General features: G+C 33.6%; 1 protein-coding gene across 2 annotated transcripts in view; it reads left to right on the top strand.

Annotated features, from left to right (window-relative positions):
* The window catches only part of LOC126891727 (uncharacterized), a 201,950-nt gene that overhangs the window by 173,236 nt on the left and 13,935 nt on the right, over positions 1-14,779 (top strand). For both annotated transcript variants that reach the window (XM_050660993.1, XM_050660992.1), the window contains one exon: positions 12,732-13,073. In XM_050660993.1, coding sequence (XP_050516950.1) covers positions 12,732-13,073 — 342 coding nt within the window. The remainder of the gene's footprint in view (positions 1-12,731; positions 13,074-14,779) is intronic.

The following is a 14,779-nucleotide window of genomic DNA, read 5'->3' as shown; positions in this document are numbered from 1 at the left end:
ACCTCGCAATTTTTTCGTCCAGCATCGATTTGAACAAAAATTTGGGATTAGGTTCATTTCACCCTCTAGTTCATTTTCTATATTGAGCCGTTGTACGCTTTTTGTTTTTTAAGGGTGAAAACTACCCCTAAAAAAACTACTTGTAAAAAATTATAAAATAACATTTTAAACTTTAATATTGTCAATATTTGGTTCTTATTAGTTACATAATGATTGTTTTATGCTTTATGATATACTATCATTAATATTTCAACCCTTAAAACCACCCTTGTTGGAGATATATATATATATATAATATATACATATATATATATATATATATATATATATATATATATATATATATATATATATATATATATATATATATATATATTAATTAAACGAAAAGATTTCTCTGGTATACAGAAGAAATCCTTTCCGTAGCGGACGCGAAAATGTAAATTTCAAAGTCTTCATAAAAGATGATGAACGACAAAAGACACCTCTTTGTGTCACAGATTTGTCTACAAAGCCACGTTATTCGCTACACATTCGTCAATAACGGAGAAGAACCGTGATATGAAAGGAAACGGCAATTGCATTTTATTTCACTTCGACCACCACCGATATTCTACACGACGTGTTTCGAGCTCATGTCAAGCTCTCGTCAGGAACATCTAGGTGGATGGTCGAGGTGTAAGAAAATGCTTTTGGCCTTTCTGGTAATAATAAAATAACCAGACTTCAGTACACTTGGTACGACATCTATATTAATTAAACGAAAAGATTTCTCTGGTATACAGAAGAAATCCTTTCCGTAGCGGACGCGAAAATGTAAATTTCAAAGTCTTCATAAAAGATGATGAACGACAAAAGACACCTCTTTGTGTCACAGATTTGTCTACAAAGCCACGTTATTCGCTACACATTCGTCAATAACGGAGAAGAACCGTGATATGAAAGGAAACGGCAATTGCATTTTATTTCACTTCGACCACCACCGATATTCTACACGACGTGTTTCGAGCTCATGTCAAGCTCTCGTCAGGAACATCTAGGTGGATTGTCGAGGTGTAAGAAAATGCTTTTGGCCTTTCTGGTAATAATAAAATAACCAGACTTCAGTACACTTGGTACGACATCTATATTAATTAAACGAAAAGATTTCTCTGGTATACAGAAGAAATCCTTTCCGTAGCGGACGCGAAAATGTAAATTTCAAAGTCTTCATAAAAGATGATGAACGACAAAAGACACCTCTTTGTGTCACAGATTTGTCTACAAAGCCACGTTATTCGCTACACATTCGTCAATAACGGAGAAGAACCGTGATATGAAAGGAAACGGCAATTGCATTTTATTTCACTTCGACCACCACCGATATTCTACACGACGTGTTTCGAGCTCATGTCAAGCTCTCGTCAGGAACATCTAGGTGGATGGTCGAGGTGTAAGAAAATGCTTTTGGCCTTTCTGGTAATAATAAAATAACCAGACTTCAGTACACTTGGTACGACATCTATATTAATTAAACGAAAAGATTTCTCTGGTATAGAGAAGAAACCCTTTCCGTAGCGGACGCGAAAATGTAAATTTCAAAGTCTTCATAAAATATGATGAACGACAAAAGACACCTCTTTGTGTCACAGATTTGTCTACAAAGCCACGTTATTCGCTACACATTCGTCAATAACGGAGAAGAACCGTGATATGAAAGGAAACGGCAATTGCATTTTATTTCACTTCGACCACCACCGAAGGCCAAAAGCATTTTCTTACACCTCGACCATCCACCTAGATGTTCCTGACGAGAGCTTGACATGAGCTCGAAACACGTCGTGTAGAATATCGGTGGTGGTCGAAGTGAAATAAAATGCAATTGCCGTTTCCTTTCATATCACGGTTCTTCTCCGTTATTGACGAATGTGTAGCGAATAACGTGGCTTTGTAGACAAATCTGTGACACAAAGAGGTGTCTTTTGTCGTTCATCATCTTTTATGAAGACTTTGAAATTTACATTTTCGCGTCCGCTACGGAAAGGATTTCTTCTGTATACCAGAGAAATCTTTTCGTTTAATTAATATAGATGTCGTACCAAGTGTACTGAAGTCTGGTTATTTTATTATTACCAGAAAGGCCAAAAGCATTTTCTTACACCTCGACCATCCACCTAGATGTTCCTGACGAGAGCTTGACATGAGCTCGAAACACGTCGTGTAGAATATCGGTGGTGGTCGAAGTGAAATAAAATGCAATTGCCGTTTCCTTTCATATCACGGTTCTTCTCCGTTATTGACGAATGTGTAGCGAATAACGTGGCTTTGTAGACAAATCTGTGACACAAAGAGGTGTCTTTTGTCGTTCATCATCTTTTATGAAGACTTTGAAATTTACATTTTCGCGTCCGCTACGGAAAGGATTTCTTCTGTATACCAGAGAAATCTTTTCGTTTAATTAATATAGATGTCGTACCAAGTGTACTGAAGTCTGGTTATTTTATTATTACCAGAAAGGCCAAAAGCATTTTCTTACACCTCGACCATCCACCTAGATGTTCCTGACGAGAGCTTGACATGAGCTCGAAACACGTCGTGTAGAATATCGGTGGTGGTCGAAGTGAAATAAAATGCAATTGCCGTTTCCTTTCATATCACGGTTCTTCTCCGTTATTGACGAATGTGTAGCGAATAACGTGGCTTTGTAGACAAATCTGTGACACAAAGAGGTGTCTTTTGTCGTTCATCATCTTTTATGAAGACTTTGAAATTTACATTTTCGCGTCCGCTACGGAAAGGATTTCTTCTGTATACCAGAGAAATCTTTTCGTTTAATTAATATAGATGTCGTACCAAGTGTACTGAAGTCTGGTTATTTTATTATTACCAGAAAGGCCAAAAGCATTTTCTTACACCTCGACCATCCACCTAGATGTTCCTGACGAGAGCTTGACATGAGCTCGAAACACGTCGTGTAGAATATCGGTGGTGGTCGAAGTGAAATAAAATGCAATTGCCGTTTCCTTTCATATCACGGTTCTTCTCCGTTATTGACGAATGTGTAGCGAATAACGTGGCTTTGTAGACAAATCTGTGACACAAAGAGGTGTCTTTTGTCGTTCATCATCTTTTATGAAGACTTTGAAATTTACATTTTCGCGTCCGCTACGGAAAGGATTTCTTCTGTATACCAGAGAAATCTTTTCGTTTAATTAATATAGATGTCGTACCAAGTGTACTGAAGTCTGGTTATTTTATTATTACCAGAAAGGCCAAAAGCATTTTCTTACACCTCGACCATCCACCTAGATGTTCCTGACGAGAGCTTGACATGAGCTCGAAACACGTCGTGTAGAATATCGGTGGTGGTCGAAGTGAAATAAAAGGCAATTGCCGTTTCCTTTCATATCACGGTTCTTCTCCGTTATTGACGAATGTGTAGCGAATAACGTGGCTTTGTAGACAAATCTGTGACACAAAGAGGTGTCTTTTGTCGTTCATCATCTTTTATGAAGACTTTGAAATTTACATTTTCGCGTCCGCTACGGAAAGGATTTCTTCTGTATACCAGAGAAATCTTTTCGTTTAATTAATATAGATGTCGTACCAAGTGTACTGAAGTCTGGTTATTTTATTATTACCAGAAAGGCCAAAAGCATTTTCTTACACCTCGACCATCCACCTAGATGTTCCTGACGAGAGCTTGACATGAGCTCGAAACACGTCGTGTAGAATATCGGTGGTGGTCGAAGTGAAATAAAATGCAATTGCCGTTTCCTTTCATATATATATATATATATATATATATATATATATATATATATGAATTAAAACGCCATAATACATAGCATTGGAGCACAAATTCGTCAAAACTTCCGTGATTCAACTGGTACCAATAGACTGATATATCGATATTTCAAGGTCTCCCTCTCATCAGTCAGTCGAGCTGGTACTACAAATTAAATCACGGAAGTTTCTCTGAACGTCTCCAAAAATTTCGCCACTCTAGTGGCAGCTTACAGAGGCGCCATCTCTTTTGATGGCAGGGAACGAAGACGATTTAATAATACCGTCTCCTATCCTCTGAGCTATCGGAATGTGCAAAAAGAATAAAGCTTCTAGCAAAGCTTGCTATTGCTTTTATGAATTAAAACGCCATAATACATAGCATTGGAGCACAAATTCGTCAAAACTTCCGTGATTCAACTGGTACCAATAGACTGATATATCGATATTTCAAGGTCTCCCTCTCATCAGTCAGTCAAGCTGGTACTACAAATTAAATCACGGAAGTTTCTCTGAACGTCTCCAAAAATTTCGCCACTCTAGTGGCAGCTTACAGAGGCGCCATCTCTTTTGATGGCAGGGAACGAAGACGATTTAATAATACCGTCTCCTATCCTCTGAGCTATCGGAATGTGCAAAAAGAATAAAGCTTCTAGCAAAGCTTGCTATTGCTTTTATGAATTAAAACGCCATAATACATTGAATAGTTGAATCACGGAAGTTTTGACGAATTTGTGCTCCAATGCTATGTATTATGGCGTTTTAATTCATAAAAGCAATAGCAAGCTTTGCTAGAAGCTTTATTCTTTTTGCACATTCCGATAGCTCAGAGGATAGGAGACGGTATTATTAAATCGTCTTCGTTCCCTGCCATCAAAAGAGATGGCGCCTCTGTAAGCTGCCACTAGAGTGGCGAAATTTTTGGAGACGTTCAGAGAAACTTCCGTGATTTAATTTGTAGTACCAGCTCGACTGACTGATGAGAGGGAGACCTTGAAATATCGATATATCAGTCTATTGGTACCAGTTGAATCACGGAAGTTTTGACGAATTTGTGCTCCAATGCTATGTATTATGGCGTTTTAATTCATAAAAGCAATAGCAAGCTTTGCTAGAAGCTTTATTATTTTTGCATATATATATATATATATATATATATATATATATATATATATATATATATATATATATATATATATATATATATATATATAACAAATTACTTATCCGAAAAGAATAATTTCGGCTTGCATCGATTTACATAAAAATTTGGGATTAGGATCATCTTACTCTATACTTCATATTCTATATCATGCTTAACGGCGTCGATTATTTTTAGGGGTGTAAACTACCCCTTATTTTCAAAAATTATATAAATACATTATATAAATTATACACAAATTATATAAAAACATTGTAAAATTTAATATGGGTAAAATTTGGATTTGATTGGCTAAAAATAATGATTGTTTTATGCTTTAGGATATACCATAATATTTCAACCCTTAAAAACAACCTTTAAGAACATTACAATTTTTATAAGTAGATAATTTAATAGATCTATAGAAAAAAAAAGTAGAATTAAAGGATTACAAAAACATTTATTTACACAAAAATACGAATATACAAATTCGTACAAGTACAAATACAAATAGTTTTTAAGTCATCTTCCAGTATACGAACCAGTTCTGTGGTATTATACATGCATTGAAAATGTTCCATAAGCGGACTATTCGAATATTTCAAAAAAATATTCGTTTTATAAACATAGCTCTTTCATTTTTGGCGATAAAAAGTTTTTTTAAAAACGATTTTGTAGTATTTTTAAAGAGCTATAAGCCTGTGTAAATTAAATTCCATAGGATCCCTTAGTTTATAATTGGGGTGGGTTTGAAGGGCTCGAATAAGGGGGTGTTTGCTCGTAAATAGAGATTTTAAACAGCTATATCTCGCTAACTGTTTACTGTAATGAAAACATATGCACAATATAATTTTATTTATTAAAAAAGCTACAATTTAGTAAACTATAATTTTTTCACACCTCCAGTATTTTCGGAGATATTTTGAAGGAAAAGGTGAAAAATAGGAAATTGCGAAAAATCAGGTTTCCTTTAAACTCCACTTTTTCTAAAATTAGGCATTTTAAATAGGTCAAACTTCTTAAGTGTGTTGACAATATAAATATAAAAGGAATTACAGAAAGGTCAAGACCAATTTTTAATTAGGAGGGTAGTTAGGGGGTTATTTTCACTGAGTTTTTCGTAAAAAAAGCCAGTACCGACCTTTTTTATCATAAGTCGGTCTATTTTTATGCTAGAAATTCTTTATTATTATTCTTTAAAAGATTTAATTGTGTGCTTGAAAAAAGATGTTTTAAGTTTTCCTCGAAAAATGCAAAGTTTTCCCGTTATTTGGCTTTGAAAATTTCAAATTATGCATTTGACGAAAAAAGCTAACCTTTAACATGCCGTATCTCTTTTTGTATTGGTCGTAAAAATATTACAGAAAAAACAGTTTCGTTTGTGTTACTAAAAGATACAATTTTTATATCTACAGTTTTTTTGATTAAATGCATATTTTTCGAGTTATTCTGAAAAAACCCTCTAAAAAGTCGATTTTTTCGTCGAAAAACTAAGAAAATGTAAAAAACATTTTTTCTTAGAATTACTTTTTACATCTATTTACATGGTTAAAATGTAATAAAAAATTCCCACCCCGAGATTTCCCACCCCCGTGAAAACCACCCCCAAGGTTTTAGCGTACAACGGCATGATATAGAAAATGATCCTTGGATTATTCCCTACCTTCTGTGAAAATTTCAAGTAAATCCATGCTGGACGAAAAAATTGCGAGCCAAAATGCTTCATTTCCTCGACTATGGGTCATAATGCACTAAAATTTTTTGTGTAGCTAACTCAGTCTTTGCATATTGAAAAGCATTTTCATATTTTTTTGTCCATTTAAATTTTTTTTATTTTTCCTTCCTACTCATACATATAACGGTTTTAATTTCCCATGTAAATTTTCACAAAAACGAGAATAATAATTTATCATCCCTGCAAAAGCCCTAACCTCTGTAACATTCTTGGGTCTAGGAGCACTTATGATTGCCCTTACCATTTATTCGTCTATTTCCAACCCCTTTTGTGATATTTTGTGTCCCAAATAATGAATGTTTTCTTTGAAAAAATCACATTTTTTTTCATTTAATCTAAACCCTGCCCTTTCTAGTTGATTTAACACCTCCTCTAAATTTTCTAAATGCTCTCTTTCGTCTTTCCCTGTTACTACTACATCGTCCAGAAAATTTACCGTGCCCTGACCCCCTGCAAAACCTTTTCAATTACATTTTGAAAAATAGAACAGGCCGGCTTGGTACCATACGGTAACCGCTTTATTCTGTATATACCTAGAGGTGTGCTGCACGATAATAACTCACTAGTTTTATCATCTAGTACTAACTGATTATAAGCATTGAGAAAATCGAGTTTTGAATATGTTTGCCCACCTTGTAACGAGACAAAAATGTCCTCAATACGGGTCATTAGATGGTTGAAATCTTTTAAATATTTATTTACTGGGATTTTATAGTTAGCGCAAACACGGATATCTTTGCCATTGGGTTTCATAACTGGTACTAAATGGTGTTCCCCACAGAGAATGATGTGCCTGTTCAATAGTACCCTCTGATTCTAACCGCTTTAGTTCCACCTCCACCTTTTCACGAAAACCAAATGGTAATGGATGAGGTTTGTGGAAAACTGGTTTTACATTTTCATCTATTTCTAAAGTAACTTTTTCCCCATTGTACGTACCCAACTACCTTTGAAATAATTTTGAATATTTTGACAACATTTTATTCAATTCAATTTTATTCAACCACATGCAATGATGTCGGTAAAATTCTCCTGGTAATGATTCCATAGTAAGTCATAAGGATAAAACCAGGATAAAAACCTTTTGATACTATCTCGACATAATCATTATTTGGTCTTACATTTAGTTTATTCTCAATTTTAAGCCCAAACTCCGATTTTATATGTATGTTACTTTAAAATATGTCATTAAATTAATAAAAGTGATATTTTCCTTCTATTGATTTCCTCTTTTAATATGGGTAACCAGATTCTGCTGAATCTACCGAGCAATTTGCGGCGTAATTGGTTTCGAGTTTTCTCTTTTTACCATCTGTTTTTTTTTCAGGACTTTACTTGAATCTTTACACTAACTCTGTGTTCATTTTCCAATGCATGCTTACATTATTTTTTGTTTCTGTTACTTCCTCTAAAATTGATTTTCTCATAATCATACCAACATTCGTTGATGTTTTTGTTTTCGTTTGGTACGGTTTGGTTTCTGTGTATTTTTCTATTTATCTGCTATGATGTGTTCACGTGTTCGAGGTTTTCTAAGGGGGTCGAGATATATTTTAGTAACCTTAGTAGGGTTTATTAATTTTTAATTTGTATTATGGGGCATAGCAAATTATGATTAAAGTTTATATCAGCGTCAGGGTAAGTTTTTATATCTTTAATATTGTTTCAAAATCGGTGGTTTATTAAGATGTAATCTATTTGATTCGATACTATTTTCCCTTGTTGTTCATTTTGAGGTGTTTTCTATGTAATTACCGATGACTTTCTTGAAACCAGGTATTTTTAGAAGTCATTTTCTTGCCAGAATTCGATTAGACGCTCACCTCTTTAATTTCTATCTCCCAAGCCAAAGTTTCCGGTGATGTTTTGCATTTTCTTCTGTCCAACTTTAGCGTTACAGTTTTCCATAATTATTTTTGTTTCGTGTTTCCTTGTTATTTTCAGCACTTATTCTATTTGATAGTAGAATTCAGCCATGTTCTACTCATCTGTATTTGCAGCTTTAACATTCAGCTGTATTAAAATGACTTATATAATGCTGTTTCATAAGTCCCTGTATTTGGTCATCTTGTCACTCACTCCCATGTTAGTAATATTGTTTTTCCTTAAAATTAATTTCCTCGGTACCACCCACATCTAAGAGGCATTCCTCTTTCTGTCACCTGGGGAGGAGCCCGATGGTGGATCTAACAACCACGTACGGGGAAATTTATGTACCGGGTGTCCCAATAAGAACGGCCCTCGCCCATATCTCAGGAACAGTTTATAGTACAGCTTTGAGAAAAAAATAATTATAACAAAAGTTGCTTCGGGTAAAGCCTGGAAATTATTTTCATAATTGTAGGTCCACCTCTAGAGGGCATAATTAATTATCAAAAATTAAAAAATCAAAAAATCAAAATTTTACAAAATTTGCCTAATGAAAGGGCACTGGAAATCCAATCATCGTATTCTTCATTAAATTTTGCGCATATTTGATTTGACAAGTTTAAGTCTACCTTTGCAAATAAGAGGTGAGGGTGAGTGGAAACCTTCTTATGAAAAATGGCTGTAAGTCCGGTTCTGCTAAATTGAATTTTGCATACTTGGTCTTGTTGAAAACTGCTCTTTTTCGTCAACGTAAGAGTCTTATTTTCGAAATAGCCTAATAAGTAGGGAGCGGATTTTATGCTAAATGCATATTGCATGCATATTTCGCATATTTGAGAACTTTACTAAATTTTGCATATTTTTAAAAAAACATGCATATTTTGGGCCTATTAAAAATATTTAAGTCCAAAAAAAAATTTTATTTTTTAATTCGACACAAAATAATATTTCCCCGCACAGGCTGTTCTATTAATTCGAGAACTACCTGAAGGGAGACGACTCATTCACTGCCTTCTCATTTTTTCTTAGAAAATATCCGATCTTTACACAAAGTACTTATAGTGCTTATAGTACGCCGTTATAAAATGATTGTAGGATGTTAAAATGATGAATGATGGTTTACCGGGAAATCAGAATTTTATTTACTTTTATTATATTGAGTACAATTTGTATCCCAATTTAGTAGGTACCTATAATTCTGGTGATTCTTAAATCCCCTATTGTTAAGAGAATTTACACCTTTAACCATAGTTTTACGATTTTCCAACGGAAATTGGAATATTCATGCTTTAGATCAGATCCCGTCTTTAAAACTTTGGAGGACATAATATGCGAAATTTTTAATGGCAATTTTAAAATTGATTTTGGTGCAGAATTTTCGGCTTTAACAAGTTATTTTAAATACGCCCCAATTACTTCTGTTGATGTTTAAAGGATTTGTTCAAGTTATAAAAATATTTTATCTGATCAAAGAAAATGTTTCCTCGTAAAAAATTTGGAAAAACACATTGTAGTGAATTATAATCGAAGATATAATAGTGTTATTGTTGTTTTATTGTAAATAGGTAACTACTGGTATCAGTTTTTGTAAAAAATGTGAATAAATTCTATATATAAAAGAGTGATTTAATTTGAAAAGTAATAAATAACATTGCCGCCCTTTAAAAGTACCACCTAGAATAGAATAGAACAGAAAATTTGTGGTTTCTCAAAATGCGCATTTTTTGAATTTTTGTGCATATCTTGCGCATATTTCGTAATTTTTTACTACATATATATGCGCATATTTCATCAAAATTGATCGCATATAAATCCGCTCCCTACTAATAAGTAATGTGCCAGCTAGTAGGCGGTATTTAATTATTTTCGGAAATCTAGTTTTCTTTGGTTAATATTAAATACAAGTATGCATTTTTAATCCTGTATTACAAAATTAGACCAAATTAGCAACATAATAACGAAAACCGCACGTCGATACCTTTTTTTTTTATCTCGAGATATCTTAAGAAACTTGTAAATTTTAAACAACTGTTAATGTCACCGGTGAACGAAGGTAAGGAAAAGTAGTGTGCTATGGAAAGAACAAAGAAACATTTTCCAAATGTAAACGTACATAATTAATTAAAACAACAAGAAGACAATCAACACTATAAAATATAACAAAGAATTAAAAGCAACTACTTACTTAGTGACGACCAAAATGTTCAAATTGTTGCCCATCATTTTCGATGCAAGCATTTACTCTTTCAAGAGTAGATGAAACAGTAGTCTCAATTTCTCTTCTCACAATGCTTTGAATGGCGTTGGTAGTCTCTAAATCATGTTTTTTCGAGTAGTGGGCCTAGCTTCAAAAACAAGGTCTTTAATCCGTTCTCATAAATAAAAGTCTAGAACAGTTAAATCTGTTGCTGTCCAATCTGCTCTTGAAAGAGTAAATGCTTGCATCGAAAATGATGGGCAACAATTTGAACATTTTGGTCGTCACTAAGTAAGTATAGTTGCTTTTATTTCTTTGTTATGTTTAGTGTTATTTGTCTTATTGTTGTTTTAATCAATTATATACGTTTACATCTGGAAAATGTTCTTTGTTTTTTCCAGAGCACACTACCTTTCCTTAACTTCGTTTACCGGTGATTTACACGTTTCTTAAGATATCTCAAAATAGAAAAAAGTATCGACATGTGGCTTTCGGTATTATATTGCTAATTTGGTCTAATTTTGTAATACAGGATTATAAATGCATGCTTGTATTTAATATTAACCAAAGAAAACTAGATTTCCGAAAATAATTAAATAACGCCTACTAGCTGCATGGCATATTACTTATTAGGCTATTTCGAAGATAAGATTCTTACATTGACGAAAAAGAGCTGTTTTCAACAAGACCAATTATGCAAAATTCGATTTAGCAGAACCGGACTTACAACCATTTTTTTTATAAGAAGGTTCCCACTCACCCCCAACTCTTATTTGCAAAGGTAGACTTAAACTTGTGAAATAAAATATGCGCAGAATTTTATGAAGAATACGATGATTGGATTTTCAGCGCCCCTTCATTAGGTAAATTTTGTAAAATTTTGATTTTTTAATTTTTAGCGTTACGTTTAGCCTCTAGCGTTACAATTATGTTGTAGCGACCTACAATTATGAAAATAATTTCCAGGCTTTTCCCGATGCATCTTTTGTTCTCAATATTTTTTTCTCAAAGCTGTACTATAAACGGTTCCTGAGATATGGCCGAGAGCCATTCTTATTGGGACACCCGGTACATATAAATACGGTATGCGGCAAAATAAACAGTGCTTACTGAAATTCGTATGGCTCAACTTTATATGTGTCAGGCGCCGAAACGTACTGAGTTATTTCAGAACGTGGTTATAACATATGTGAATGTGGTGGTAATGTTAGGTGCTCCAGAATTTGCCTCAGTTTTGCAGAAAAATTTTTTATGGCGGAGTACTTTTTCGGTCATACGGAAAAGATCACGAAAACGGTCCAACCTTAAAATAAACAATGGTTTTAGCAGGACGGGACAACCTGTCACACGTCAGGGAGCCTCTTCGAATACTGCGCGATCATTTTGGGATCTGCCACTCACCTGAACTAATGCCACCAGATGCGTACATATGGGGAATGCTGAAGGAGTCAGACAAATCCACCGTCTGCCATTTTGGAATTATGGACTAGACTTAAAGATTTTTTCGTGCCAGAGGCAGTGGCGGATCTAGAAATTTGCCTTGGGAGGGGAAATTTGCCTTAGGGGAACTTCCAATGCAAAAACAACCAAAAGATATAAAAAAGATAAACTCAGATTACATAAAAGACATAAATTATAACTTATAGGCATTAAGTTCCCTTTATTTTCCTAACTAGAGTATTTATTGAGTTGAATTTGTCTTTCTGTGGTTTCGGTTTCATGTCAGCTAATATATTTTTATGTTTGAACAATTCTTTCTTTAATTTTTGACCTTGGTAGGGGGAAAATTTCCGCATTTTCCCTCTCCGTAGATCCGCCACTGGCCAGCGGGCATCTTTAATATCTGTTTTATCGGGAACGTGCGTCGTCGTGAATAAAGTTTGTAAGGCTATATCATGTATACTACATATTAATTTAAATCATCATAAATACTTCAATATTCATTTCAGTAGGTACTGTTTATTTTGCCGCATACTGTATTTATTTATTATTTATATAGGTTTTCATAATGTACATTTTTTTAGATATAAATGAATGTGAAACAGATGAAATACTACAAACCTGTAAAACCTGTATCAACACACAAGGCTCCTATATGTGTCTCGACATGACAGATATGCAAAGCGATCAGTCTTCCACCAATGTCGTATGCAAACCTCTGTTTCCACCATCCAGAGGTTTCATTAGTTGTACAAGAAAGGGAGCTTTCCAATCGTTTACCAAAAAAGGTCGTAGAAGAATTATTAATAGTCCTGGTACTGCTTGCGAACTTGTATGTCCGTACGGATATAAGTTAACAGGAGATTATAATTTTGTGTGCGGAATCAATGGCGAATGGCAAGGGAAACAAAATGGAAAATGTATAGGTAATATACTCTAATTACTATTTTAAAGGAAATGAACGGTTCTAATTTATGTAACCTATTTATATACGGCCGGAAATTATCATAAAAACTAATTAACTAATAACAGTGCTCGTTATATGGGTTGTTCTTATCAAATAGGAAGAAAGTAGGTTACTCTGTTTTAAAATCATTAGAATAGAATCATATATTTTTTAAAAGCTTGTAACAAACCAGCCCCTTGACATTCCGAGAGCCCGGTACCTTCATGGTCCACTGCCACAATTTTGTGTGTGGTTCGAATGTTTTGTATATATTTAATGTTTTGCAGCTGTGAATAGAACACACAGACAGTATCTTAGCTTTTGCTCTTATTTAGTTAACAGTCGACTTTTGTATGGTAAACACGAAATACACCGTTCATCTCATATAGTGATTTTCATTGTAGAAAACCCTAAACCCTCTGAGATTAATTATTATTAGTAACAATGTAGGGGAGGTGGGCCTAAGACGGGATACTTTTCTTTTGAAATTTTCTGAAGCACAAGTAGTATAAAGTCAAATAAGACTCAATTATGGTGCTTGTCTCTTATTAGTCAATTATGTAAAACATTGTTATCAAACTTATGAATAATTCTGAAAAACGTAGTCAGAAAAAATTTATATTCAAACAGATGCACAGTTTCCCTTTTTACCTATAAGTCAGTGGCGACGCGTGACTTTTTCTAAAGTGTTACCAAAACCAGATATTAAATATATACCAGATATATTATATATTATCTATATATATATAATGTATTTTATAAATATTTTTATATATACAGTGTTCCCATGCATCAAAGTTTGTTCGACTAGACACCGTGAATTTTCAGCTTGCTATTAATCAACTTTTTTTTGGTACGCGCGATCCAGGTCTATTATAAAAATAGATGAAATAAAATTAAAAATTTAAGAAATTATATAAAGTATCTACAAACTAAAAACATATTTGTTGTTTTTAGGTAAAATATGTATTATATCACCTTTATACTTTATTAAAAAATCCAAATTGTATAATTAGTACCTATACTAATCAGTACATTCATTTGTCATTTTTAGCCTAAAATATTAAATAATTTTTATTTTATTGATTATACACTACAATGTACTGTATAATCAATATTATTATGTCATATTATAATAATGTTGTTGTTAATTAATATATTTCGAAAAGTAATTAAAATCGATTAATATGATTTATATAGGATAAAAAGGTATAGATATATTATCTGTATAATAAGCAAGTACAGTTACAAGTTATAAACTAATAATTAATAATGCATATTATGCAATAATCAAATCCAAAGGGCTGGTACGGTTAACTAACCGGAGTTTAATCGAGAAAATACCGGCCCTAAGAATAACAGACTTCATAAATGGAATTATAATTATTACCTATAATTATAATAATAATTAAAATTGCATTTATTAAGTCTGATATTCTTACGGTCGGTATTTTCTGTCCCGATAGACACCGGCCCTACCTAGCGTCACCAAATTAAAATTTGGTAACACCAATACGCGGTTTCAGAGCCATCGTCCCCGCAAAATTTTCAGAGACGATCCAGTCAAAGATCCTACTATCGTTGCCACTCACAGAAGTGGTAAACGGCGCGGCGCACGGTAAGGGCACAGTATAATAAATATGGAACCTCTTTATACTGTGGTAAGGGCGTATTATAATAACGTGC

The sequence above is a fragment of the Diabrotica virgifera genome, chromosome 9, assembly GCF_917563875.1.
Source record: "Diabrotica virgifera virgifera chromosome 9, PGI_DIABVI_V3a".
Taxonomy (NCBI): Eukaryota; Metazoa; Arthropoda; class Insecta; order Coleoptera; family Chrysomelidae; genus Diabrotica; species Diabrotica virgifera.
The sequence above is the reverse complement of the archived record's forward strand: the minus strand, read 5'-3'. Positions and strand labels throughout refer to the sequence as shown.